Source organism: Chlamydotis macqueenii, chromosome 27 (assembly GCF_036417535.1).
Source record: "Chlamydotis macqueenii isolate bChlMac1 chromosome 27, bChlMac1.mat, whole genome shotgun sequence".
Lineage (NCBI taxonomy): Eukaryota > Metazoa > Chordata > Aves > Otidiformes > Otididae > Chlamydotis > Chlamydotis macqueenii.
The window spans coordinates 2255166-2280968 of NC_141582.1; the positions used below are offsets into that span (position 1 = coordinate 2255166).

Here is a 25803-nt window from a genome sequence, read left to right on the forward strand (position 1 = left end):
AAGAGAGGGTGAGGGGAGAGGGGCGCCGGGCCGGGGACCGGCCCCGGGTGGGCGTGACGTCATACGGTGAGGTGTGATGCAATAGGTGCAGCGCAGTTCCTCCGTCCGAGGGTGACGGGACCCCCACGGCCCTACCTGCAGCGGCTGCCCCGCAGCGAGCGGCGGGCGAGGCGGGTGAGCAGAACCTTCACCCGGCCCCAGTGCGAGCGCCCGTCCTGCCAGGGAGACACAGCCATCAGTGAGGGGGCACCCCTGGGACCCCCGCCCGCCTCGCCCCGCGGCCCCCTGGCCCATACCTTGTCTGGTGCCGGGGTGCCCGCCCCGCTGTCGGAGGGGTCCAGCAAACTGGGGGAGCTGGCCGAGTGCCCCCACGTCCGCCGGCACGGCTCAGGGTCAAGCGCTGCGTGCCGAAGGGGACAGAGCCAGTGTGGGGGTCCGGCCGGACGCAGCCCCGCCATCCCTGTATCCCACCCCGCTCACCTGGTGCCTGGCTGTCCGAGCAGGAGCGTGGCCGGAACCGCTCGCCCCTCCACACAACCGGATCCTGCCCCGGCATCTCCCGGGTGGGCTGTGGGTGCGGAGGGGCAGGGTGTGAGCTGGGACCCCCAGCACCCCCGCGCCCTGGCGCACCCCGCGTCCTCTCGGCCCTCACCGCAGCGTCAGGGCGGGTTCGCCGGGCATCTGCCGCCTGCTGCCGGAGGAGCCGGTTGTCCTGCTGCAGCCGGGCCAGGCGCTCCAACATTTGGCAAACGTGCTCCAGGTACCGCAACCCCTGCCCCGGCACGGGCAGCATCGCCTCCGGCACAGCCTGCGGGCAAACGGGGGGCTCGATGGCCACTGAGCCCCCCCGAGCCACAGCCACCCCCTCCCCAGCACGCACCGCGTCCTCGGGGTCTTCCGCACTGGGCTCCTCCGGTTCCCGGGGGTCCCGCTTCGGCTCTGCCCGCGGTTCGGCCGCGTTGGCGCTGCACCGGCCGAGCTGTCGCACACAGCGCCCGGGCACGCGCTGCCTTCTGCTGCGCTGCGCCGCCTGCGCCAGCTTCTTGCTGGCCGAGCGACTGCGGGGTGGCTGAGGGGGCTCGGTGCCCGGGTCCTCTCCGGGGGGATTCTTCTCCGGTGGGAAGCCGTCGAGGGAGAAGCTGCTCTCGGAGCCCAAGGGAGTGGAGGGCGAGTGGTCGTTGCTGGCCATCTCCACCCCGGAGTCCTCCGACTCCGATTTGAGGAGCCGCCCGCTCGCCGCGGGGCTGCCGGAGGAGAGGGGTGGCGGTGGGGGGGGTCCCCAGGTGCTCATCCCCCCCGGGGGCCGCTGCGGGCTCTCCTGCAGCCGTCGGTAGACGCTGGCGGAGGTGTGCACCACGCAGCTCTCTGCCGTCTCCCAGGGACCATCTGCGGGGCGAGGGAGGCTGGCTGGTGTCGGACGGGGGTCCCCAGGCAGGGAAGTCCCCTCCATCACCCCTTCCAGCCCCCTGAGCTGCCCCACCCATGCCCAAGGCCGCTCTCCTCACCGCCGTGCGGAGTTTACAGCCCCCCTGCCCGAGGACCCCCCTCCGAAGGGTCCCCGCAGCCCTGCCCTGTTCCGGGGATGCTCGTACGACGGCAGCGTTCCCGGAAACACGGCTCCACACCCAGCCCCGTCCTTGTTCCCCACGCTGCCGAGCGCCCTGGTCCCCCCGCGGTCCTCGCCCCCCTCTCACCGCACCCCGCTCCGGCTTGGTGCCGGCCGCAGCACGGCCACGGTGTCTGTCCTCCCCGTGCCACGGGACAGCTGCAGGGACCCCTGGCTCCTCGTGCTTGTCCCCTCAGCATGGGGGGCATCACCAGCCGGGAGGTCCCCACCATCACCCTGGGACAGTGGTGGGGGTCTCGGCCCTCCTCGAGCGGGTGCCCACCTCCCATCCCGGCCAGGCCACAGCAGAAGGCTCGGGGAGACAGGGAGCGAAGCTTTGGAACCCTCCCGGCGCTCGATTCGGGGTGCGGAGCTTCCCAAGCCCCCCAAGCCCCCTCCCTGGCTCAACCCCCCCCCCCCAACTCACAGCAGCTGAACCTCCTCTTCCAGACGGCGCGGGAGCCACCCCACATCGCCGAGAGCCGACTGCCGGGCGCGCGTCCCGGCGCTCCCTTTTATAGCCACCCCAAGCCGGCGACGGGCCCTGTATCCAGAGGCGCCTCATTACAGGACTGGTTCCCAACTGGTTCCCGTATTCGGGATCGGTGATACTGGCTGGGCCGGTGGTTTGGGGCTCCCTTCCCAACCCAACCGGGAAAGCAAGCGGGCGGCGGGCAGACAGGCGGGTGCCGAATGAATCCCACAGTTTTGGGGAAACCCCCGCTCAGGGCCAAATTCCCTGGGCAAGGATCCCTGGTGCTCCCGAATTCCTGTCCCCACCACGCAGCCGGGGCTGGACCCACTCACCGTGCATCACCCGTGGGCTGGCGAGGCCGGCGGCCGCACGGCACGGGAACCGGCACCGGGAGATGATGGCGGGTGCCCAGTGGACAATCCCACCCTTCAGCATCCACATGAATCCCAGCAATGCCGTGGGGTGACCCCTCCGCCCCGGCACGGCCGGCTGCCGGCTCCCACGCACCGAATTTCCACAGGCCACGCGCGATGGCCCCGCGTGCCTGCTTTCCTCCCGGCTCCGACGCTTGGAACGTCACCGGAGTGGGGGGCACGGGGGGGGCTCCCCGTTACTGGGAGAGCTCAAACCTTCCCCACGGGAGCTACTGCCGCGCTGGGGGTCCCCCCCCTCAAATCCACAGCTCTGACTCAGACTCCCGGTACCTCCCAGGCTTTGCTGCTGGAGAGACGGGGTCCCAGCATGAACTGGGGGCACATAGAGGTGGGCTGGGGGTTACTGGGACCCCCACAGGGCACACAGGGACCCAGTGAGCTCCAACCCAGTGCAGGCACAGGCCCCTCAGCCCAAATCACGCACCTGGTTCCAATTCCCAGCAGTCGGCCCCTCTCAGCAGAGGGGCCACGAACTAGGGGTCCAGGGACCCCCAGGAACCCCCTCCAGCACAGGCACCACAAACTGAGAGGTGTCAGAGACCCCCTCCAGCAGAGACACCTCAAATTAGGGGGTGCTGGGGACACCCCACCCAGCACAAACACCCCAAATCAGGGATCCTTGAGGATCCCCTCCAGCATGAGCATCGCAGGCTGGGGACCTCGGGAGCGCCCCCCCCAGCCCAGCCCCCAGGGACCCCCCCAGCTGCAGAAGGGGGGGTCCCCGATGGCCCCAGGGACCCCAGACTCACCTCGGTCCTGGCGCGGCTCCACGCTGAAGGCTCCTCGACGGCGGAGCATCCCGGGCAGGGGCGAACGAGGAACCGGGGAGGGGGCACCGGATATCGGGCTGGACGGGGCGGGGGGGGGGGGCGGCCCACTGCTCCTCCGCCGCTTTATGGGGCAGAGCTATGGGGCAGGGCCATGGGGCGTGGTGGGGCCGGGCAGCACCTTTGCCCCCACCCCCGGCCTGGTGCTCACGCCCTCCAGCCCCCTCCCCCCAAAAAAGTCAGAAGCGTTTATTCCTCTTTCCCCCCCCCCCCGCACCAGAGACAGGGGCAGGAGTCAGGTGGGACCCTCTGCATCCCTCCCTCCCTGGGGGTGCTTAATTAGAGCCACCATGTCCCAAAAGGGGGGACCCCGGGCACTGGGACCCCCTGCCGAGGGTCTGCACGGGCAGACCCACCCGTGTCCAGCAGCCGAGGGCCCCGAGCTGATCCCTCCCGCGGGGGCTCTGGGAATTGGGTGCCTACGGGGGGCTGCAGCGTACCCCCAGCACTGGGGCGGGGGAGCGGGATGGGGGCGCGGGGAGCTGCGGGACGTGGGAAGGGGTTCGGCGAGGGGCTGCTGATAACGGCGAAGCCCAGATAATGGCAAAGCCCGTCGCCGTGCAAACAGGCACGAAGGGTGGGGAGCGGCGATAAGAGCCCACCCGGGGCCTCTGCGGGACAAAGGCCTCGGCCAACAGCCCGCAGTAAATCCCTGACACCTCCCAGGGACGCCTGGAGTGGGGAGGGGACAGCCCACCCTCACGGGGAGCCCTGACCTTCCCCGGAGCGGGGCAAAGCCAGCCGGCATCACCGGAGCACCGGACCCCCAGAGCCTGTGCCGAGCGCCAGACCCCCGCCTCAGGGCCTGGGGTCCCTGCCTGCACCCGGGGCCGGGGGGAAGCCCATGGTCCTGGACCTGGGAAGGGCACAGGCTGCCTGCCCTCCCCCACCCGGCACAGACCAGACACGGGGGTGGAGCAAATATATATTATATTTATATAGAGATCTGGTTTAATATCGTGGAGAAGCCCTTTGCAATCCGTGTACAAAGCGGTGCCAGCCCCCTCTCCGATACCTAAGTGCTCAAGCGTCCCTGTGCCCCCCCCCCCCCGCCCCGTTATGTCCCCAGGCTGCTGCAACCCAGGCTGAGAACCGACCCAACTCATCACACACATGACACAGCAAGGATGAAGGCGGGCAGCTGCAGCGCATTCGCAACCTGGTGATGCCCTCAGTCCCCAACCCAATGCACCACAGACCCCATCCCTACCAAAGCAGCGGGGCTGGTGGGGTGTCCCGGGGCGAGGTCGGGGGGGGGACGGGGTGCGTGCTGCTCCCCGGGCCACGGTGGGATGCAGGCAGCGAGCTCCCCGTTCCAGCGTGCCAGTGCCTGGGGCTCAGGAGTGGGGGGAGACGTGGGGGGCCGGGGTGCCCTGGTAGCGCAGGCGGGCGTGCTTCTCGCAGTAGAGCTCGTCCCCCACCCAAAAATGGCCCCGCATCTTCAGGTTGAGGCCGCAGTCGGCGCAGGCGTAGCAGGACGCGTGCCGGTAGCGGCCGTCCTGGATCCTCACCGCCTGCGTCCTGGGGGAGACGGCGAGGGGGGGGCATCAGCCCTGGGGTCCTCCACCCATTTTGGCCTACCGGGAGCGATGGCAGAGCCAGATCCTGCCCCGGGGACCCCCCCCTTGCCCCCAGCCCCACTCACGCGATGGTGCTGCCGCACTTCTCGCAGACGTGCAGCTTCTGGACGCCGGCCACGGGCTTACGGGCGCTGGGCGAGAGCCGGCTGGGGAAGGGGGCTGCGGAGAGACGAGGCCATCAGCGTCCCGCCACCCCACCTTGCCATCGCCCCCCGAATTTCCCCCCTCTCACCTCCGCCCTCGTCCTCCAAAGCCTCCTGCAAGAGGCGGAAGGTGCCGGATTGCCGCGGGGCCGCCCGCAGCTCCCGCTTCTCCTGCAGCATCTTGTAGACCTCCGAATCCTCCTCCAAACGCCGCATGGCCGGTTCCGCGCCCGGGCTGCGGGACGGCACCCCGAGGGGTGGGAGAAAATGGGGGGGAACCAACCCTCCATCTGCTCCCTCCACCCTGGGGAAGCTGCCCCAGCCTGCCCGGCCCTCCCACATCCCCACCCGCGTCACGAGTGGGTTAACTCTTTGCACGGGTTCTTTCGGCGAGGTAGCACCCAGCGTGGGCCCCCCCCCGCCGCACCGGGATGGGTGCGTGGGGCTGGGGGCTTCCCCCACCTCTGTGTGTGTCCCCCCCACCCCACCACAGCCCCCCAGCCCGCTCTGTACCTGTTGCAGGGGTTGGGAGTGGGCGAAGAGCGGCGCCGCTCTCGAAACGTCTCCCAGGGATTCGGGGGGACCCCGAGCCCTGGCGAGGGTGGGCGGGGGGGCGGGGGCAGGACGGACCCCGGGGAGCTGTTTTGGTGGATCAGGCTTCCTCTCTCCTGGCAAGGGGGACAGAGAGGTGCTGGGTGGGGGACGCGGGGGGGCTGCGGCAGCCCCCCGCCGTGCCCCCAGCCCGAGGGGTGAGTGCGGCGTCTCCCGGGTGGGGCCCGCAGACCCTCCCTCGCACCCCAGGGACACCCCCTCCCCGTTTCCCAAGGCCCCGGTGCCACGCGTCGCTCCCCGGGTGGGATGCAGGGATGCTCCGCCACTCGGGATGGGGCGGCCGCTTCTCCTCCCCGCCCGGGCTGGGACCGGGGGGACCCCAGGGGCAGCACCCCCACCCCTCCCCACATCAGTAACCCTGCGCCTGCGCCCGTCCCCTCCCCGCCATCTGCTCCTGCTTAGCGGCCCCGGCGAGGCAGGAAAGGCAAAACCCTCGGCTAAGTGGAAGCCGATGTTTCCCCGGGAGCAGCCGCCACGCAGATGGAAACCCCAGCAGGAGCCTGGGGACGGGGACGGGGACCAGGACCCCCTGCCCAGACCCCTCAAAGGGGCAGCGCTGGGGCTCTGCGGGGTCACGAGCAGGTTAGGGACGAGCTAAATTCAGGTGCCTTGGCCTCGTCCCACTGCCAACCCGCTCCGGGATGCGACAAAAAGCGGGGTCACCGCCCCCCTTGGGAAGGGGGTTTCAGGCATGGCATCCCACACATCCCCCCCCAGCCCCGCAGCGGGGTGGGGGTCCGGGCAGGGAGGGGGAGGGACCCTCCCAAAGCAAATAAAGGGTTGGGGAGGAAGGAGGGAGCGGGCGGCCGGAGGAGCCAAGGGGCGGCCGGGGCCGCGGCCAAAGGCAGCTGGGAAGGGCCGCGTTCGAGGCCACCGCGCTTCCCGATTTGGGCTTGAAAAACAAGAAATAAAGCAAGCGGGGAGGGAAGAGAGGAGGGAGACGCCAAGCCCAGAGCCAGCGGCTGCCCTGCGGGGTGCAGCAGACGCCCGAAACCGCGGCGGTGGAGGGATGGGGCGGCCACGGGCATCCCGGGACTGGTCCGGGCGATGGGGGAGGCATCCCGGCCCCGCTCCCCCGGCATCCCACCGCGACAGGGGCTGCGGGTGCACAAAGCCCTGGGTCCCTTCCCCTGCCAACGCCCCAGTCCGCTGGGCTCGCCGGGCCTCCCCAAACTGGTTTGGCCTCCCCAGGCTGGCGCCGTTGCCATGAGGCGCCGGGTAGGAGCGAGCGAAAACATCCCTGGCCGGGTGCGCCGGTGCCCGCGGGGACGGGGGGCCTGCCAGCGTGGCGGCACCGGCGGCACCGGCAGCACGACGCGGTCCCCAAGGCCCAGCGGGGCCAGGCAATTCGGCGGCAATGGGGCTGCCAACGGCAACGTTTTGGGGTTGCACAGGGCCATGGGGCACGGATGCCCCCCCCCGGCGTCCCTGCCAGCCCCTCACAGCCCCCCCAGCTCCCTGCTCACCTGGCAGAAACTGGGACCAGTGAGCTCCTCCTCCCAGGGCTTGCAGCTGTGGGGAAAGGATGGAGCCATCAGGAGGGTCCTCGCCCGGACCCCTGTCCACCCCCCCAGCCCCACACGCAGCTGGGTCCAGCCTTACCTGCCGCTGCCGGGCGGGGGGCTGCGGGATGCTGGGCTGGAACGGGAGGGTCTCCGGGTGCTCTGGTTCTCCCGCATCCACAGCGCGTCCTGGGGAGGGGAGGGGAGGGGGACGCCAGCAGCTCAGATCAGCCCCAGGCGGGGGGCTGAGGGGTGCGGGGGCTGCAGGGGGCTCACCTGGAAGTGTGCAGCCAGCCTCTCCGGTGAGGTGTCCCCATTGGCGTGGCTGGGAGGTGGCATCGGGGACCTGGGGACCAAAGCGGGGGGGGGGGTCCTGCATCTGCCCCAGCAGCTTGCAGCCCCTGCCCACCCCACGGCTGTTCCCCACAGCCCCCCTCCGGGGAGGTGGTAACAGCAGCAGCCCCAGGTCCCCAACTGGGACCAGTCAGCCAGGTAACAGCTGCCGGGGCTCCCCGGCCTCGTTAACTCCTGACTCCTTAATTACAGAGCTGGGACAGGCTTCCGCGGGGGTGGCACAGCCCCAGGAGTTGCCAGTGGTGGGGGAAAACATCCCTTGCATGTGTGGCTGGGGACTCCAGGACCCCGCTTCCCTGGGGTTGGGGTCCCAGGGGTCCGGGCTGCTGTCTCCCCCCCATCCCCATGGCAGCACCCACCTCTCCACCTGCAGCCGGAGCTGCCCGGGGCTCTGCTTGATTTTATTCTGCGCCTCCACGTTGAGCATCTCGGCCGCGCTCTCCCCGTTGATGGCGACGATGACGTCCCCCGGGCGAAGGTCACCCGCAGCCGCCTTTCCGTGCTCTGTCACCTCCGCGGAGAAGGGGACGAGCGGACAGCCCCGGTGTTATTTCGGAGGCGCTGGGGGCAGCGAGCCCCCCGCCAGCCCTCCTCGGCCCCGCTGAACCTCATTTACTTGCGGCATCCCCACGCGTGTCGTGGACGGCGAGGTCCCGGCACACGGTTGGGAGCGTCCCCGAATCCCACCCCGCTGCCGAAACAGTGCCAGCCCCTCTGCCGGGGTGCACGCCAGCAAAGGGTGGACCAAGGCCGTGGCAATGACAGCCGGAAACTCGGCGCAGCCCGGCCCAGCCCGGGGGCGACACGAGGCCCCCGCGCTGTCGCCTGCCGTGGGGCCGTTCCCACGGAGCAGGATCCCTCAAGGACACCAAACAGGATCCGCACCCCGCAGCAGCCCGGCACGACGCCCGCCCTGGCGTCGCGGCGCAGCGCAGCCCTCCCCGGGGCAAGGGTGCACGTGGGGGGCTCCTACCTTGGAGACGGTGATGGGTTTCCCGAAATCTCTTCCCCCGGTGATGCGGAAGCCCCAAGGGGCCGGGCCGTCCAGGGTCACTGACACCGGCATGGTGGCGGGCGGCTCTGGGTGAGCAGGGAGCTGCGGCGTCAGGAAACCGCGGGACGCCGAGGGGACGAGGCAGAGGAGAGCCCTCCCCACCCTCCACGAGGCGCAGACCACCCCACTCCCCCCGTCCCCGCTGCACCCCACCAGCCCCGCACCCCGCGGGTCCCAACGTGGGGCCGATGGAAACCGTCAGCGCCTTCCTTCCGGGGAGGGGACCCACGTCCTCGAGCCGTCGCAGGGTGCTGGTAGCCGCCACCGCTTCCTCTTGCCGCCGCGGTGTCCCCGGCCGAGGTTGGGGCTCCCACCCCCGGGGGATGAGGGGGGTCCCGCTGCTGATTGTGCCGGGGTAGCCGGCGGGACGCTGGGGCAGGCGAGGTCACCCCAGTGTCCCCGGGGCCTTGTGCATGACAGGAAAACTGTGCCGCGTTGGCGGCGAGGCCGGCGGCATGGCACGGCACAGCACGGCCAAGCCAGCGGGGTTTGGAGGGGACGATGTGGCTGTGAGGGCAGCCAGCGGCCGGCCCCGAATCCTTCACCCCGCGGCAAACCCGCGCCGGGAAAGGATGCTGAGGTTCCCCGTGGCACTGCGGCGAGCGCCGCAGCCCTTGGCTTCGACGGGGTGAGTGGGAATGGGGCAGCCCCCTCCCCTAAACCCCTGTCCGGCTCCCCCATCCCGTCCCGGTCCCATCCCGTCCCGTCTGGCCGCAGCCGGCATCCAGCAGCCCAGCTGGGCCCGACGCCGCCGGCACAGCCCCGGGGTGGCCGCGGGAGCCGGGCACCCCATCCGCAGCCGCCGGGGAAGGCATTTTAAAAATCCCAAGCGCACAAAGAGGGGCTTGAGAGGCTGCCCGGAAGAATTTCCTGGGCTGGGCTTCGCAGCGGCGGGAAGAAACCCCAAACCCCCTCCCCAACACCCGGTCCCGCTCAGCATCCCTGGGCAGCGACGTCTGATGGCCCTGGGGACCCCGATATCCGGCTGGGTGCGACCCCCGGACCCCCTAACAGCCCATGGACCCCTCCTCCAGCCCATGCACCCCTCCCCTGTCTCCTGCACCCCTCTCTATCCCCTGCACCCCACTTCCATCCCCTGCACCCCCTTCCTGTGTCCCCTGCACCCCATGTCCGGCTCCTGTGCCCCTTCTCTGTCACCTGCCCCCCTCCTCTGTCCCCTGCACCCCACCTCCAGCTCCTGCCCCCCTTCTCCGTCCCCTGCCCCATCCAGGCTCCGCACAGCGATGCTTTTGTGGCCGTGGCGGCTGGCGGTGCCGCCTGGCACCCTGCGAGGAGGCGACGGCGGGTGACAGGCAGTGCCAGGCCCCGCAGGAGACGCGGGGACACACCTGCGGGACAGGCTGTCTGCACAACCCCCCCCCCGCCATCCCCTGCCCGGGGGAGCAGCACCCCAAGGGACCCCCGAGAGCTGCATCCCCGAGGGACCGGCATCCCCGACAGCATCCCGGGGGCAGCGCCCCCCTTGCCCCCCGCCCCGTCGCAGTTCCCCCCCCCGTCCCCACTCCCCGGCTCACTCACCGGCGGGCGGCCGAGCCGGGCGGCCCCGTGGGGCGGCGGAACCGAGCGGGGCCCCGGCGGCGGCACCGCCCCCTCGGAAGGGGCCGGCGAAGCCCAACGGGGCCGGGCCGGGGCGGGGTGGGGGGGGGGGGCGGCTCCGCAGCGCCGTCTGCGGGCACGGCCGCCCCGACGGGGCGCACGGACACGGTCACAGGTCGGAGCGGGCCGGGGCTGGGGGACGGAACCCCGGGCACAGGGGCTGGCAGATGCCCTGGGAGCCGGCCCGTGGGCTGTAGGGGGGGTTGCCCCGCTGCCCCACGCAGGACCGCAGCCCCCCCCGGGGCGCTGTGCACCATCACATCACAATGTCAGCCCCGTGTGCCTGTTGTAGCCCCGTGCAGCCCTGCGTGCACCGCTGCAGCCCCACAAGCACCATTGCAGCCCCCCCCCCCCCACGGGCACCGTTGCAGCCCCACGTGCCCCCTTGCCGCCCCACGTGCCCCCCGGCAGCCCCCCACGCGCCGCTGCAGCCCCATGCAGTGCTGTCACCCTGCACAGCACCGCCGCCCCGCAGTGTCACCGCCACACGGAGTGACAGTCCCACAACAGCCCCGCCGCCCCACGCAGACCCCTGCCCCCCCGTCTCCCCATGGGCGCCCTCCCTCCCATCCCGGCACCACCAGGCTGGGCCTTGGCTCGGGCTGAGCTGAGCTTTAATGACCGACAAAAAGCAGAGGTGACTCCCGGACGCGTGGCACAGTCCCGGGCTGGCGTCTCAGGTCATGGCCGTCACGGTCAGGCCCGGCACCGGCCGGCCAGGGAGCGAGGGGCACGGCCACCGGGACGGTGGGCGATAAGGCAGCAGTGAGGAGGGGTCGGATGAAGGCACTGGGGTGGGGGAGACCCCCTGTGCAAGGCGGGGTTGGTCCCTGTTAGAGGCAGCCCCATAGGGGCGGGAGGGAGCTGGAGGCACTTTGTCCCACGGGGGGGACACGGAGGGGACGTGGCGGGGACACAGGGCGGCCAAGGTGGGACATCGGGGAGCCCCCAGCCCTGCGTCCGCTTCTCTGCGCCGTGGGTCACACTGGTGCCACGTAGTTGCCGGGGAAAGTGCCGAATTTCTGCGTCCTCCTGGACACGCCTGGGACGGAAAAGGCAAAGCGCTGCGGTGAGGGGGCGTGGTGGCATCCCAACCCCATCCCTGTCCCCATCCCGGCAGCCACGCACCCACGAACCAGCCGTCGTCGCACTGCTGCATGACGTCCACCCGGTCCCCTTCCAGCAGCTCCAGCTCGTCGGCATTTTGGGGCCGGTACTGGTACAGCGCCCGGTACCTGCGAGACACAGCGTGGGCCACAGCCCGCATGGCCGCGGCTCCCGCGTGGGGACACGGTGCCACGGTGCCACTCCCCAGCCCTACTTACGGGGTCCACTGGATTTCGGAGCCGTTGTAGGAGGGGGCAGGCTCGGGACGGGTGCTGGTGGGTGCCCCTGGGGCTGTGTGCTGCAGGAGGAGGGGATGGGTGCAGCGTTATGGGGCAGCACCCACATCCCCAGCGGTGCTGGGGGCCGGGGGGCTGCGGCGAGGCGTCGCTCACCTGCTCGGGGGGCCAGGATGGGCGCCAAGGCTCCTGAGGATGGGGGGCCATGGAGTGCGGGGGGCCAGCGGGGGCCGGCGAGGGGCTCGGGGCGCCGGCACGGGGCAACTTTGGGGAGGGGAAGGCGAAGCCGAGGTGGCGGGGTGAGGACGGATGCCCATTGGCCTCGCCGGGACCCCGCTCTGCTGCGCGGGGGGAGCCGACAGAAATTGGGGTGCCCCAGGGACCGGGCGAGCGCTGCGGGGACGGGGAGCCGGCGGGGTGCCGGGGGCTGGCGGAAGCGGGCGAGGGCGGGAAGTCGTCGGCGGTGGCTTTCACCCGCGGCTCCTTCAACACCTGGACGTAGGTGGCGGGGAAGATGCCCTGACGGCTGGTGCCGGAGATGCGCCCCTCGTACCAGTTCTCGTCCACCCGCCGCACCAGGCAGACCCGCTCGCCCTGGCGATGGGATGGAGAGGATGGGTCAGCGTGGCACGGCGCGGCGAGGCGCGGCGCGGCGCGATCCGGCACGACGTGGCGGTACCTTGCGGAAGGAGAGCTCGACGGGCAGCTCCCCTCGGAAGTTATAGAGCGCCAGGGCCTCGCCGTAGTCCAGCACCTGGATGGTGGGTGCCTTGATGGGCTTGGGCACCTCCGTGGGGGGCAGGATCTGGGGGGGGGGACACACACGGGTGACCACCAGCGCTCTCTGAGCCTGGCCGCCCCCTCTCTGTGCCCCCCACGGGCTCACCTCTACATAGTTGGAGGGGAAGATGCCCACCCGGCCGTGGTGTTCGCCCTCCAGCCAGTTCCTGTCCACCTCTTTGTGGATGTAGACGATGTCCCCCTTCCGCAGCGTCAGCTCCCTGCAAGCGGCAGCGCTCGGGGACACTGCCCGTGCCACCCCAGGGGACATCGACCCACCCAACCCACATCCCGGGGCTCCTCCGGTCCCCGTCCGCCGCTCCGGGGACCCCCGCCAGCACCCATCACTTACTTGGGTGACTCAGCTTGGAAGTCAAATTTGAGGCGAGCGGCTTTCATCTGAGGAGGGAGAGGAAGGGTTACGGGGGTCCCAGCCCTCCCCAATCCCATATGGGATGGGACCACCCCGGCCTCACCTTCTTCTCCTCCCTCCTGACGGCCTCCGCCGGGTCCCCCACGTCGGGCAGGCTGGGGAGGGTCTCTGGCCTGAGGACGTCTGCAAAGAGCGGGGTGTCACCGGCGGGGCTGGGGCGCACGGGGTGCCCCATGGCACTGCACGGGGAGCGCGGGGGGGCTCACCTCTGCCGGGGGCCGCACGGCCCCGCTCGCCGGCCAGCCCCAGGCCGCCCCGCTCCATGGCGGGGCTGGCGGGTGGGCGGTGGGTGCCGGTGGGGCTCCGCAGCCGGTGGGGTGACGGGGGGGTCCTGTGGGGGGACAACAGCTCAGGGCGGGGTTGGCACCCGTGTCTGACCCTGCGGCCGTGACCCCTGGGACCGAGATGCTGGGGTCCCCCCGGCTGTGCCCCCCAGGTCTCGTCCCGCAGGCAGCCAGGCGGGACGGGTCCAAAGTTTGCCAGCGATGCCGGCGGCACGTCCCAGCCGCCGCGGAGCAGGAAGCAGGCGAGCCTGGCTAATGGATAACCCCACGCCCGGGGTGCTTAACGAGCCCAAATTCCCCACCCCCCCAGCCCAGAAAGGGGGTCGGGCGGGGGCAGCCAGCCCTCCGGCCCCCACGCGCGCTCCTGGGTGATTTAGGGTAGGTCCTACAAGAAGCAGAGCACTTGCTTGTTTGTTTATTTGCAGGCCAGGGCGCGGTGCCCGCGGGAGTGCCCACCCGTGCCCGGTGGGGACGTGGGGACGCGGCGGTGGGAATGGAACGGCCGTCGCCTCCCCTGGGACGGAGCCAAACCCCGGGACACGGCGTCCCCGCACGGGCTGGACGAGGGACGGGGTCAGCCCCGGTCTGGCCCCGTCCCACCCACTGGGCAGCCAGCCCGGCGCTGGGGTCCCCCACCCGCGACGGGGCGGGGGGGGTGGCGAGGCGGCCAGCAGTGCCGTGGGGGGCTCCATGGGGCTCTGTGGGGACCCCCACCCCACCGCCGGAGCCGGGACACTGAAGGGTTGGTCCCCGCTTGCTCCCCCTCCCCGGCGTGGGGCCCCGTCCCACCGCTGCCCCCCGCTTTGAGTGGGACCCGCGGTAGTGGGATCTGGGGGGGATTCGGGGCGCGGGGAGCAGCCGGCTGTACTCACCGAGCGGCTGGAGAGGCCGGAGCAGGGGAGCGAGCGGTGGGAGCAGCCGCCGAGTTCTGCCGGAGAGGAGCGGGAGGGGGTGGGAGAGAAAAATTAATCATCCGAGAGGCCGAGTCTCAGCGGGAAGTGAAGGCGTCCAGCGCCCGGAGCCAATAACCGCTGGACGGCCGGCGCGCTGAGCCAGGGTCCTAGAGTCCTGCGGCCACGGTCAAGGCCACGGCCATGGCCACGGTGGCCGCGTGCCGCCGGCTGGGTGTACGTGCATCCAGCTGTGCCTGCGGCCAGATGTGCAGGCCGCCAGCCATGCCCGCATCCCACCACGCTCGTGCTCCAGCTGCGTGTAAATTCCACGCGCGCCGCTGGATGATGCTGATGTGCGCGCGGCTGGGTGTGCCCGTGACCGGCCCCGTGCCCCCCGTCGGTGCCACCCAGCCCCCGGAAGGGCCCTGGGGTACCTGGCCGGGGTGGCGGCGCGTCTCCATGGCCCTCATGTCCTTGTCCAGCTCCTCGCTGAGCTGCTCCAGCTCCCGCTCCAGCAGCACCTGCGCGGGCGGGACGGGGCTGCGGAGGGCAAGGCCGGCACTGCCCGAGCCCCGCGTCCCGTGTCCCAGCCGCTGGGACCCCAACTGCCAGCCCCCACCCACCGCCTGCAGCCAGCTTCTTACCTCGATGGGCTGCGCCCGCGCCGGTGGCACCGCTGCCGGGGGCTGGAAAGGGCAAGGGGCCGGTTAGGTGCGTGCCCGCCGCAGCACCCACCCGTGTCCCTCCGTGCCCGGGCTGCCTACCTGCAGCAGCGAGGATTTCCCCGGTTCGTAGTCAAAAATGCTGCCGGGCTCCGCGGTGGCACCCGTGCCGCCCCAGCCAGGCCTGTGGGGAGCCAGGAGGAGCTGAGCCCCCCCGCTCTGTGGGCACCCCACGAGGGGACGAGTCCCCGGGGTGCCGCCCCGTGCCGCACTCACCAGTCCGGCCCGTTGGGCGTGCTGGGGGGCTGAGCCGGTGCTGGCCCTTTCCTCCGCGGCTCTGGGGAGGACGGAGACACCACGGTGGGCGAGGGGCTGAGCTCAGCCGTGGGGGAGCGATGGGCATCCCAGTCCGGCTCTGCGGGGGTGAGGAGGAGGAGGTGAGCGGGTGCCACGCCACGCTGGGCCACGCTGCGGCACCGGGGCTCACCTGGCAGCTTGTGGTGGATTTGCCGGAACATGCTGCGGTACCAGTCGCGGGGACGATCGACGCTCTGCGGGGACAAGGCAGGGCGGTGAGGGGGTGACGGAGAACTGGGGGGAACCCCAGCCCCATACTTCCCCAACTCACCGAGCGCGAGGCGATGGGCATCCCCGTCTCATCCACCGGCCCGATGCCGTCGTACTTCACCCAGCGCCTCTCCCGCCGCTTGCTGTCCTTGGTCCAGGTGGCCGACCAGCCCGGTGGCTGGGGGCAAGCGGGGGCGGCCCCAGTGCCAGGCATGGGGCTGGCGGGCGCCGAGGTGCTGGGTGCCTTCACCTCCTTGGCCGGCCAGGTCTGGTACCACTCGTACGCTGGGGACGAAGCGGGCGAAGGTGAGCCCCTGCCCTCCGCTGAGCATCGCTCGGGGGAGCCGGCGGGGACACCCCTGGGGGTGCTCGGGGTGGGTACCTGAGGTCCTGGGGGCCGCCCGGCCACGCTCAGCTGTGCCGTGGGGCGCTGGGTGGCGGAAGTCAAAATTCAGCGTGTTGGAGCCGCGGTGGCGGATGATGGGCACCTACGGCACAAGGAGGGGGCTGGCGCGGGGACGACGTGGCAGTGGCAAAGTGGCTCCTCAGATCCCCAACCCCGGGCATGCGGCAGCCCCCGGCCCCACTCACCCGCGTCGCCGTGTGCTGCAGGGGCACCCACGGCGGTGGGTGGAAGTGGGGGACGTCCTCCACGCCCAGCGCCCGGCCGGTGTCGGGGGGCAGGAGCCGGCCCGCCATGGCGGTGGGGTGCCGGGACGGCGCCGCGGGGCTGCCCGTGCCCTGCGGGGAAAGCGGCTGCGCTCACGGCGGGTCCATCCCTCTCTGCCGGATGCTCCCCTCCAACGCCTTCCTCTCACCGGGCTTTGCCGGAAAGTTCCCAGGGAGCCCCATCCCGGCCCCATCGCCACCACCAAGGACCACTCCCTGGTGTTTGGGGGTACAGGGGACACCTCGGCGGGGTGGCAACCACGGTGACACCGTCCCCGGCCTGGGGAGCCTTGCGGTGCCAGGGGAAGTGGCTCTTCGTGGCGAGAACCAGCCCTGGCAGCTCATCCATGTGTTTTCCATGCGGCCTCAACCCCACCGCGGACAGGTCCAGCCCCTCTCCCTTCCCCAGGGATCCAGCCTCGTTGGGCTTTTTGGGGAGAGAACACCCCAGGGTGGGACAGGACGATGGCAGAGCCGCTTTGCCCGTCGTCCCGGCATCCCGGTGCGGCGTGGTGGGATGCGGCCGGCGCCGGTGCCCTCCTGCCCGGGCACGTGGCAGCGCCGGCGTTGGGCAGTGCCGCGCTGGGAGAGCCGCCAGCGCTGAGGAAGATGAAAAAGCAGAAGTATTTCCCCGCCCCGCAGCGCAAACAGGGAAGGGAGAGGGAAAGGAGGGGGGAGAGGCGTTGGGAACGCGCGGCCGAGCCCGGCACCACCCCAACGGGAGGGCGAAGCACCGTGACTCACCCGGCCGCGGCACGGGGCGGGGGGCAGCCGAGGGGGGACGGGACCTCTGTAACGGCTCCCGACACCGCTGCGGGGCTACGTCGGCGTGGGGCATTGCCGGGGGCGAGGGCAGCCCCCCGGGAACCTTCAGGGGCCACCCGGGTCCTCGCTCGTCCCTCAGCATCTCCATCCCCGCCAGGGCACGAGCGTCGCCCATGGAACCCCCCGATGCCGCGGAGCACCCAGTAGGGTGCAGACCCCTCCTCCAGCGCTGCCGGGGGGCTGCTAGCCCGGCACGGGGGGCAGAGCAGGCTGGGGACCCCCCCAGCTCCTCACTCCAGAGGCTCTGCGGCCGGCAAGGCTGTAATTAATTAATTAGTGCCATGGGGAAACTGAGGCCGTGCGAACAACTTGCCCCCGGGGCACAGAAAGTGGGGTGCAGACTCCCACTCCCCCCAGAGGAGGACTCCCACTCCCCCCAGAGCACCCCAACCGCTGCCACTCCCTTCCCAGCACAGCGGCCCTCCCGCTGCTCCGGCAGAGTGTCCCCAAAATCCTGGCCCTGGGGAGCGGGTCCCCACGGGTCACCCCCCTCCTCGCTGTCCCCTTGCCAGCTCTTACCTCCTGGGTGGGGCCGGGGGCTCGGGGAGCCCCGCGGCGAGCGGGACGGAGCTGCGAACGGCAGCGGAGAAAAATGCGCGGCGCAAACTTTGCCAAGGGGAAGGAGAAGGGGGGGTCTCAGCGCGTCGCGGGCGGCCGGCGGCGAAAGCCCCCCAACAGCATCCCCTGGCTGGGTCAGCAGCTGCCGTCCTCCTCGGCGCCCCCCGCCCCCGGTACCCGAACGCCCCGGCCCCCCTTGGGCCGCGTTCGCACCCCCCCAGTGCTCCCCGCTCTGGAGCGGGGCCGGCCCATTCAGAGTTTCCAGTGACATTTCCAGGGATGGGATCCAGGAAGGCGAGCCAAAAGGCTGAACTCATCCCACGCCCCACGCACGCGTTCCCGCGCACCCGGCCCCCTGCTTACGAAACGGGGCGAGCCCGGTGTCGCCGGACCCCCGCTGCGATGGAGCCGGGGGCTTGGAGGGGTTTTTTTGGGAGAGGACGGGGAGGGAAGTGCCGGGAAGCTGGGCTCCGTGCTCCCGTAGTCTCCCAAGCCCTGGCACAGGGGGCACGGGGGTCCCCGTCCCCCGCCTGCTTTCCCATGGGTGACCCTCTGTCACCCAGGGATCTGGGAATTGGGGACCCCCATTTACCCCCTCTGTGGGTGCCCCGTAGCCCACCTCATCCCCTCTGGCAGCACCCGGGTCCCAGCCTCTGCCACGCTCGCCCTCCAGCCGCTCCCCGAAACTGCTGACAGCCCTGAAACAGGGGCAGCCCCAGCCCTTCCTCTGTCCCACGCGCTCCCACGTGAGCTGGGGCCTCTGTCCCCACGGGAGGATGGTGGCTTCGCTGCCAGCCACCCCTTCGTCCCCACCAAGCCACCCGTCCCCTGCCAGAGCTGACGGGGACGAAGGGGCTCGTGGTGCCCAGCCACGATGCTGCACCCAGGGGACAAAGGAGACGGGAGCGGGGACACCGCAGGGAGGAAGCGGACTGGGGACAGGAGCTGGTCCCGCCGGGACAAAAACTGGGGACACAGGGCAGAGAGGGCAGCAGGGTGGGGGGCACAGCCACAGGCACCCGCGAGGGGGTCCCAGACCCCATCCCCTGCTCGCCAAAGGGGTGACCGTCCCCTCCAACCCGCCGAGCGACATCTCTGGAGGTCACAGCGCCCGCTGGCAATGCCGTCCCACGGACAGCGGGGTCCCGGCTGCCCCAGGCCGCTGCTGCCCATCCTGGGGGGCCGTTCTCCCCCCGGCAGAGACCGGACTCACCTCCACGGCCCCATGCACCGTCCCCTTGGCGGGCGAGCAGCCTCCGGGCGCCGGCCCTGCCTCCCTCCGCTCGCAGATAAATATTTAACGCGCAGCTCGGGCCGGGATTAACAAAGGGCGAGTGTTTCCTGTTTGCTCAGCGCGGCGATGCCAGCCGGGAAGGCGCAACCGGGCCGGGCGATGCTCTCGTGGGCGGCCGCCGAAGCCCCTCGCTGCCGACACCGCCGGCGCGCCCGGCCCGCGCCGAGGGTCCGGGAACCCAGGGCCAGGCAGCGATGCTGGGTGCTAAGGAGATTTCTAGCAGCTTCCCCCTCGTTTGGGTGGAAACACCCAGGAAAGGGGTGGGAGAGCCGGAGCATCCCTTCCCCGGTCACACTCTGGATGCTTCTGGCAGCTGGGGACAGAGGTGACCCCAGAGACGGGTGTCACACAGGGTCCGGGGGGCCGCGGTGAGGAGCCGGAGGTGGCAAACGGTGGCACGTGGCGAGCTGAACTCAACGGCGAGATGCTGACCCAAGCAGTGGGGAGAAGCCAGATGTGGCAGGCACAGCTGGGAGCCAGGCTCCCCAGCCAGGGATGGAGCAGGGGATGCTGGAGCCAGGAGCGCTGGGAGCCAGCTCCCCCGGAGCAGGTTTGGGATCCCTGGGAAGCAGGTGGGCATCGGAGCCGTAATGCAGCAGGATGCAGCCTGGCCACCACCAATACCGCTTGCCGAGCCCTGCAAGCCCACGGCCAGCAAAAGGGGCGAGGAAGGAGCCAGAGGGTGAAACAAGAGCCAGCAACCACCCTCCTCTTCCTCCTGGCACCCGGGAACGCAGCGGGAGGAGGGTTATTGACTCAGGCAGTGGCTGGAAGGACGGAGGAGCGAGGAGAGGGAGCCAAGAGCTCTCCAACAGCAGCGCCCGGGAGCGAGATCGCAAGTGCCGACGTGCCGGGGAGGTGGGGAGACGCCGTCTCGGCGCTGCCCTGGCCCCGGAGAGGGGCCCTGAGCCAGGCAGCGGCCATAAAACAGACCCTAAAACCTTCCTCCCTTCCTTCCCAGAGGGCAGGCAGCATCCCAGCGCACCCCAGAACAAACCACAGCGGAGCCAAGTGACTGTGTCAATTTTTAACTTTTTTTTTTGTTTTTCTCCTTAAAGATGACTTCCAATTTACATTAAGACAGTTCTAACAAATTCATTCCTTGTTCACAAAAAAAAAAAAATTATATTAAATAATTTCTGCCAATAAATAACATTTTCACCATTTTTTTTTCTCCTTTAAACATAACTAAAAAAAAAAAAAGCAAGAAAAAAAAAAATAAAAGGAGGCAGTCTCCAGGCAACGGGCGTGTGAGCCTTCAGCATCGAGAACCCTAAATCACCACTGCACCCAGCCCGTGTCCCGTGGGTCCTCCCTGCTGCCGCCCCCAGCTAGGTGGGATCTGTGCCCGAGCGCCGCGGGCAGCAAGAGGTTCTCCCAATGCCAAAAAAAAAAAAAAAATTAAAAATTAAAAAAATAATTTAAAAAAAAAAAAACCAACTTGAACTCAACCCACCACCCCACCCATTGCTGACTCCCCTCCTTGTTACATGCACCTTGCTAGAACATGCAAAAATAAAAAAACAAAAACAAAACAAAAACAAACCAACCCAGGCTGCGAGGGCAGCCTGCGGAGGTGGCTGGGCTTCCCCCGTGCCCCGTCGTGCTCCGTGGCTTGCGTGCCCGGAGTCCTGCTTGCCAACTCCGGGGTGACAGGCGGGGAAGGGAAAGGGAGCGGCGGGAGCGCGGAGATGAAATGTGCGGAGCTCCGAGGCGCTGGCTTTGCAGGGAGAGGGGGAAAAGGGGGGAAATCTGGGTATTTCTGGCATTTTTTGTGGTGGAGACTGGGGCAGAAGCCCAAAATCTTCATCATCCTCTTCCCCAAAAGCTGAAGAGGGGATGGGGTTTCCAGTACGGTACACGGAGGAGCGTTAATCAATCAAGGGGGTAATTAGCACCCACAAGCCCCATGGATGCTCCTCAACCCTGGGGAACTTGTGTCAAGGAAAAGGAGGAGGGGGGGCCAGCACCAGCGTTGCTATAGCAACGGGAGCCCGCGCTTCGCCTGGCAGCGTGGCATCCGTACTGGTAGTACGGCATCCATACTGGTAGTACGGCATCCATACTGGTAGTACGACACCCACACGTGCCGGTGACCGACACCCAGCCGCTGACCCCCTTCCCCAACAACCACCAGCCCCTCCTGGGCCGGGATGCTGCCAAGCTGTGGCCCCACCAGGCGCAGGGACGTTTTTTTTTTTTTGGCAACACCCAGCTCCAGAGACGTGGGGGGATGTCACAGCCCCCCCAGTGCTTTGCAAGGGCAGAAAACCAGGAAGCACAAGGGCCAAATGGATTTTGGGGGGAGCGGGCGATGCCGGAGCACGAGACCGGGGGATAAATCGCGAACAAAGCAAATCCCCCTCCGCAGAGGGACGGTCCCTGCTGAAGCCCCACGGGGCGCAAGCTTAGCCCCCCCCAGCCACGGCACCCGTCCCAAAGCTCCCGATTAAAACTGCTGCTCGGGTGAGATCCCAGCCTGGGTCGGAACAACGTGCCCCAACATGCACGGGCAGCACCACCTTTGCACGGTTTGCGCTCTCAGAGGAAGATACCACACACTGGCTCACTGCGTTTCAGAAAGGATGCCATCAAAAATAAAAATAAAAAAAAAAAAACAAAACACAACCCAGAAGAAATACTCACAGACAAAGGCAATTGGCCCCACGCCTTAGATGGGGTTAGAGAAGCTTGCTCAAAACATCTCGCACTTTTCGCAAAGCAGTGGGCGTGTAAAAAAAGGAAAAAGGAAAAAAAAAAAGTGGAGGCATGCGACTCAAAAGTCTCCTGTGAAAACCCAGTGGTCTGCTCACAGATGCTGTTTCCTAAATGGCTGGTGCGAAATTAAGTGATGTATGATTACAAGACAACTGGAAAGCTTCCTGCAAAGCTGCTGTTCTCCTCTGTCGCTGGAACGGCAGCGTAGCGCCGGAGCACAAAGGGAAGACAGCGAGATCCAGAGAGGGGGCTGGCAAATATCCCTGACGAGAGGCTAAGCCCGCTCACCTGCTGCCCTTGCTCGGAGAAAGCCTAACAGCCAGCCAAGGTGGAAAAGAAGGAAAAGCTGGCAAGGGATCTGCTTCTGGAAACCGCCGCTGGGACTCTGCAGCCGCAGGCAGAAGAGGACGCGGCTCACGTGACGCTGGGGGAAGGGAAGTGACCAAATGGGAATTTCACCAAAATTATTTTCCAACACACTTCAGGTCAGAGTTGAAGTGAAAGAGCGAGGCTCTGCTTAACAGACCCAAGCTTCAAAACCCTCCATGCTGCAGAGTCTCCTGTCACCAGGAGATCCCGCTCCCTCTCTGGCTCCAAACACCCTTCCAAAATTCCTGCCCGATCCACTCTGTTCTTCTGCCCACCAACCTACCCTAAAACCGTCCCCTCTGCCCCGCAGCCGAGGGAGGGACGCGCTTCCCAAACCAGGGGCTCTTCAGCCAAGCCGCTCCGTCACCGGCCACCAGCCAACAAGCCACATCTCCACAAAAAACGAGCCGCGCCGTCACCCATCCCTTCCCCAAATCCTTATCGCAAGCCGGCAAAGCCCCTCTGGTTGCCGAAAAAGGTTGATGTTCCCGTGGCTCTTTCAGAGTCGGAGGAACAGCCGCTGGCTAACAAGGTACAGAGCAGGGGGGTGAGCCCACGGAGGTGAAAGACCCCCCCAAAGACGCATGCTGGATGACTGGGAGGCGATGCTGGCTCAGGGGAGAGCACCATGTACGCCCACCGCTCAAACGCTGCTCAGCGAGGGCCGATTCGGGAGCCAGGCGCTGGGGAACGCGCCACGGGCTCTGCGGCACGCGGTGGTGGGAGCAGGGGGTCTTTCTGCCCACAGGTTATCAACCATCCCGTGCAGATTTCCCAAAGACCTGCTGATCACCAGAGACTGGAGATAATTCCTCTGCTCCGAATCAGAGGGATTCCCAGAGGGATTTCTGCTGCACCAATTCCAAACGGCCGAAGCTTCGGCAAGAGCTACATCGCTTCTCCCACCTGCCTTCCTGTTCTTATTAAAAGGTTATTTTTTTTGGCTCGGGGCTCCACTGGAATAAAACCAAATTACAGACAGAAAAGGTCTGTGATCAGTATAACGCACTGGAATCCTTCAGAGCCAATCCTGAATATTTTTTTGGATGTCACCTTTGAAGAGGGACGGAGCCCAGCCAGTCGCGCCACGCGACGTGCCTTCCGCAGAACCGGTCACTAAAGCAGCAGATGCAAGAAGTTGAAGAAAACAAGCAAAAACTCTGGGAAGAAGAGAGTTGTGAAAAGAAAAAAAAAAAAAAACCAACAAACCAACCCTATTTTCCATGAAAGGACCTGCTTTTGAAAGCACAGGCTAACTTTGAATTGTACCAAAGTCAACGACCCAAGTTGCCTGGGACTGTTTTTGTTTCTTTTAATCCCCCCAGGGAGGTTTGCCTCTCGCGGAGGAGAGGTCAGCTGTACAGCACAACACTTCATATATGCACTAGCAGTTAGATTGGTTTCTAAATTAAAAAAAAAAAAAAAAAAAAAAAAAGATGGACTTTTTATATATTGAACATAAATAAAAAAATTACAAAATGGTCACCTTCCATACAGAACGGATGCAAACTGGATTATGAACGTGCCTCCAGGTGAAGTTGGTTTCTCCCCTGCCCCCACCCCACCCCAATAATAAATAAATAAAATTCATTAAGTTTTGGATCCTTTAGCGGTGCAGATTGGGCGCTCGGACCGTTACTGGGCTTTCTTCCCTGTGCCGTTCTTGTCCGCAGAGTTTGTTGAGGTTACCAAGTTCACCGGCCCGTCTGAGTGCATTGAATCTTTGCGCGGCGGCATGCGCTCGTTAATGCGATCCAGCCCTCTGGCTTCTTCGAAGCTGCGGATCTTGTGCTGCGGTGAAAATCCACGGATGGCTGCGGGGAGAAGGGGCGAGAAAGAAGGGTTAGCCCGAGCGGCGGATCCCTGCGTGGGAGCCCTTCAGCACACGAAAGACATGTACAGCACAGAGTCAGGGCGACAGAAAGCACGTGTCTGGCCACCGGAACCACAAGATGGGTCCGTAGGTGATTTTTGGGCATCTCCAGCTGACGTGGGTACCACAGCGCAGCTGGGAAGTTGAAGTCTTTGCTGCTAGGTCACAGCAAAGCCTGGGATCCAGACCGCAGCGACTTGCTCTGCTCCCTAACGATTCCTTGTTTAATACCTGAAGGCCAGACAAGTGCTCCGCGTCCCCAAACAATGAAGTCTCAGGAAACTCTCAAAGCTGAAAAACACACTACTGGAAAAAAAAAAAAAAAATAAACAGGCAAAACCAAAACAACACAATGAAGACACCACCACAAGGCTTTAACTCCAACACAAACCACACGCTGCAACACCAGGAGAGGGGAACAGCTAGTCCTGGGATCGCAAACGCAACGCTTCTTGCATGACCAGGAGACGCGCGGGCAGTCTCAGGGGTGCGAAATCCCACCGAGGGCAGGCCTCTCTCCGTTTCATCGCTACGGGGCTGAGAACATCATCCTTGCTCGGACCAAACGGTTAACTTTGTTATGTTACAGATAATCAAAGAAAAAGGGGTTTGTGCCAAATCCTTTTACGAGGACTTGGCTGGTTTCCAAACAAACTTCCCGTGGTAATCACCAAGCTCTCTACGCAGACGTACGGCCCCATTCACCAGTAGCTGAATGGAGCTATGGAGGAGGAAAGCCTCCCGGACGGTACCCTCATGAATCAGTCACAAACCACAGGAGAAAACCACTTCTCCACACTGGGACCGCCTTGGCCCACCCGTGGATCACATCACAGAGGTGCAATCCGCTCTGTCCTAGATGATTTCGACCAAGCGTGCCGGCAGCCTTCGCCGGATCGAGTTACCCAAGGGGATGAACTCAGCCACGAGGCGTCCCAGATCAGACCGCGGGACCCCGACACCAAGGTCTTGAGAAACCAGACCGCAATAGACTTGAAGCAGCACACTGTGTATATTTTGCTTCCCAGGGGCCCATCCTTGCCCACTTCTGGTGATGCAAGAGTAAAAAGCTTCCATAAAGCCGATAAAGCTCTTTAATTAGCGCACGCACACACACACACACAGATGATTTGGGTCTCTCGCCGGATTCTAGCCATACCTTCCCGTGCCTCTACCGCTTCTACTGTGGCTGCAATACAGAAGAACAGTGGCATGCAAAAATGAAGACAGAAAAAAAAAAAAAAAAAAAGAAAAAAAAAAAAAAAAAAGAGTGACAGTGAGTGATCTAACATCATTGCTGCGAATGCAGAGCCCACAGCCTCCCAGCCCCGGTGGAGATGACCGTAATCAAAACCAACTGGCAAGAGGGAAAAAAATAAAAGGCGACAGGAGCTGAAGAGGAAGGCTGAAAGGGGACTCCCTCGGGTTCAGCACCTCCTGAGCATGGACACGGGGGAGTCTCCTTTCCCCAGGTTCGCTGGACTCGTCGCACAGATAAATCCGATGGGAAGAAACAAAGAAGCAGAGAGACGGCTCGCTGCTGCATGCACCCCAGGGCAAGGACAGCGACAGCCTCAGACTAAGCCACGGGTCTCCACCTGCATTGACAGCCCCTCTGCTCCCAGTTTGGTAGCTCCAGGGCACCCTGGCTACCGCCAGAAGATAAGTTATGTGGAGTTCACCCCAGAGCAAAGCCCCAACCACCAAAGCCACATAAGGGAAGTGACCCTGAGGGATGTGATGACTTCTTGGAGGAGTGGGGAAGAGAGGGGCAGTTTGTTCTCCAAGGGAGGGCAGGCAGCAGCAGACACCAGGCTGCTCTGCTCCCGATGCCTTGAATTATAACCAAAAAAAACCCAAAAAACACAAAAAAAAAACCCCAAAAAACCCCAGGCTGATGCTTCAAATCCAGTCTGGCTTCAGCTCCACCTCCTAAAAACTGTTACCAAGCAACTAGGCACCATGAAGCTGAGCAACGTCCCCCTTCCTAAATCTGCCGCAGCAGCTGCCCAAGTTTTGGTGGTCCCTGCCTCAACATGTGGGAGGAGGCACTTCCCTCAACCAGATCCCCTGCTTTTACCCTCAAAACCCCACAGTTTTTTGGCTTTGGACACAAAAGGCCAAGGAGGAAGAACAGAGCTGTGGCTGAACATCTTTGCTGCATACTCAGTGACTTTATTCAGCCAATTTTGCTAAGCCATGCTGCAAAGGGCTGGCAGGAGGCTCAGGGAGGGAAGGGGCCTCGCTACTGCTACCTGCAGCCCTGTTTCTCCTCTTTCGGGGTGCAGAGGCACCCAAAAAAGAGGGCAGACCCCTCCTCTCCCCACCAAA

The 25803-nt window shown here is 66.5% G+C and overlaps 4 protein-coding genes across 9 annotated transcripts in view; all 4 read right to left on the minus strand.

Annotated features, from left to right (window-relative positions):
• Positions 1–5: 5 nt before the first annotated feature.
• Positions 6–2486, minus strand: C27H8orf58 (chromosome 27 C8orf58 homolog). The gene is made up of 7 exons (XM_086767794.1): positions 2414–2486; positions 2034–2150; positions 881–1386; positions 653–808; positions 481–568; positions 297–400; positions 6–215 (listed from the first exon to the last, which is right to left on the minus strand). The coding sequence occupies exons 2-7, from the start codon at positions 2077–2079 to the stop codon at positions 132–134; spliced, it is 984 nt and encodes a 327-aa protein (XP_086623920.1). The 5' UTR covers positions 2080–2150; positions 2414–2486; the 3' UTR covers positions 6–131.
• A 1769-nt stretch (positions 2487–4255) lies between these two features.
• PDLIM2 (PDZ and LIM domain 2) lies at positions 4256–10192 on the minus strand. The gene is made up of 10 exons (XM_086767795.1): positions 10127–10192; positions 8507–8613; positions 7893–8044; positions 7456–7525; positions 7280–7368; positions 7144–7189; positions 5579–5733; positions 5155–5300; positions 4988–5081; positions 4256–4863 (listed from the first exon to the last, which is right to left on the minus strand). The coding sequence occupies exons 2-10, from the start codon at positions 8597–8599 to the stop codon at positions 4680–4682; spliced, it is 1029 nt and encodes a 342-aa protein (XP_086623921.1). The 5' UTR covers positions 8600–8613; positions 10127–10192; the 3' UTR covers positions 4256–4679.
• Positions 10193–10801: 609 nt separating this feature from the next.
• On the minus strand, positions 10802–18555 carry SORBS3 (sorbin and SH3 domain containing 3). 3 transcript variants are annotated; one of them, XM_086767763.1, is made up of 19 exons: positions 17180–17351; positions 15758–15907; positions 15549–15654; positions 15228–15451; positions 15087–15150; positions 14876–15014; positions 14702–14783; positions 14582–14623; positions 14372–14458; positions 13917–13972; positions 12967–13091; positions 12804–12883; positions 12680–12726; positions 12434–12548; positions 12227–12352; positions 11704–12141; positions 11530–11609; positions 11333–11439; positions 11185–11246 (listed from the first exon to the last, which is right to left on the minus strand). In XM_086767763.1, exons 2-19 carry the CDS (start codon positions 15863–15865, stop codon positions 11185–11187), a joined length of 2088 nt encoding a protein of 695 aa, XP_086623889.1. In that variant the 5' UTR covers positions 15866–15907; positions 17180–17351. The 3 variants fall into 3 exon arrangements, with proteins under 3 accessions (XP_086623888.1, XP_086623887.1, XP_086623889.1); XM_086767762.1 differs by lacking the exon at positions 17180–17351 and adding an exon at positions 18432–18555 and having other exon boundaries at positions 10802–11246; positions 11530–12141; XM_086767761.1 differs by having other exon boundaries at positions 10802–11246; positions 11530–12141; positions 17180–17346.
• A 969-nt stretch (positions 18556–19524) lies between these two features.
• PPP3CC (protein phosphatase 3 catalytic subunit gamma) overlaps positions 19525–25803 on the minus strand; it is a 37151-nt gene continuing 30872 nt past the window's right edge. For 2 of the 4 annotated variants that reach the window (XM_086767780.1, XM_086767778.1), the window contains 2 exons: positions 24632–24661; positions 19525–23413 (listed from right to left, as the gene is read on the minus strand). In XM_086767780.1, coding sequence (XP_086623906.1) covers positions 23235–23413; positions 24632–24661 — 209 coding nt within the window. In that variant the 3' untranslated portion in view covers positions 19525–23234. The remainder of the gene's footprint in view (positions 23414–24631; positions 24662–25803) is intronic. The other 2 variants (XM_086767776.1, XM_086767777.1) reach the window with 1 other exon arrangement.

Excerpts from the sequence above, each read along its gene's own strand:
- C27H8orf58 (XM_086767794.1), bottom strand. The coding sequence starts at position 2,079 with ATGTGGGGTGGCTCCCGCGCCGTCTGGAAGAGGAGGTTCAGCTGCT. Across the intron at positions 1,387-2,033 it reads GAAGAGGAGGTTCAGCTGCT|ATGGTCCCTGGGAGACGGCA; the intron begins GTGAGTTGGGGG and ends CTCGCCCCGCAG. Across the intron at positions 401-480 it reads CTCGGACAGCCAGGCACCAG|CGCTTGACCCTGAGCCGTGC; the intron begins GTGAGCGGGGTG and ends TTCGGCACGCAG.
- PDLIM2 (XM_086767795.1), bottom strand. The coding sequence starts at position 8,599 with ATGCCGGTGTCAGTGACCCTGGACGGCCCGGCCCCTTGGGGCTTCCGC. Across the intron at positions 7,190-7,279 it reads CCCCCGCCCGGCAGCGGCAG|CTGCAAGCCCTGGGAGGAGG; the intron begins GTAAGGCTGGAC and ends CTTTCCCCACAG. Across the intron at positions 5,301-5,578 it reads ACTCCCAACCCCTGCAACAG|CCCGGGCGCGGAACCGGCCA; the intron begins GTACAGAGCGGG and ends GCCGTCCCGCAG.
- SORBS3 (XM_086767762.1), bottom strand. The coding sequence starts at position 15,865 with ATGGCGGGCCGGCTCCTGCCCCCCGACACCGGCCGGGCGCTGGGCGTG. Across the intron at positions 14,459-14,581 it reads CGCGGGCGCAGCCCATCGAG|GTGCTGCTGGAGCGGGAGCT; the intron begins GTAAGAAGCTGG and ends CCGCCCGCGCAG. Across the intron at positions 13,973-14,371 it reads CGCGCCGCCACCCCGGCCAG|AACTCGGCGGCTGCTCCCAC; the intron begins GTACCCCAGGGC and ends CCTCTCCGGCAG.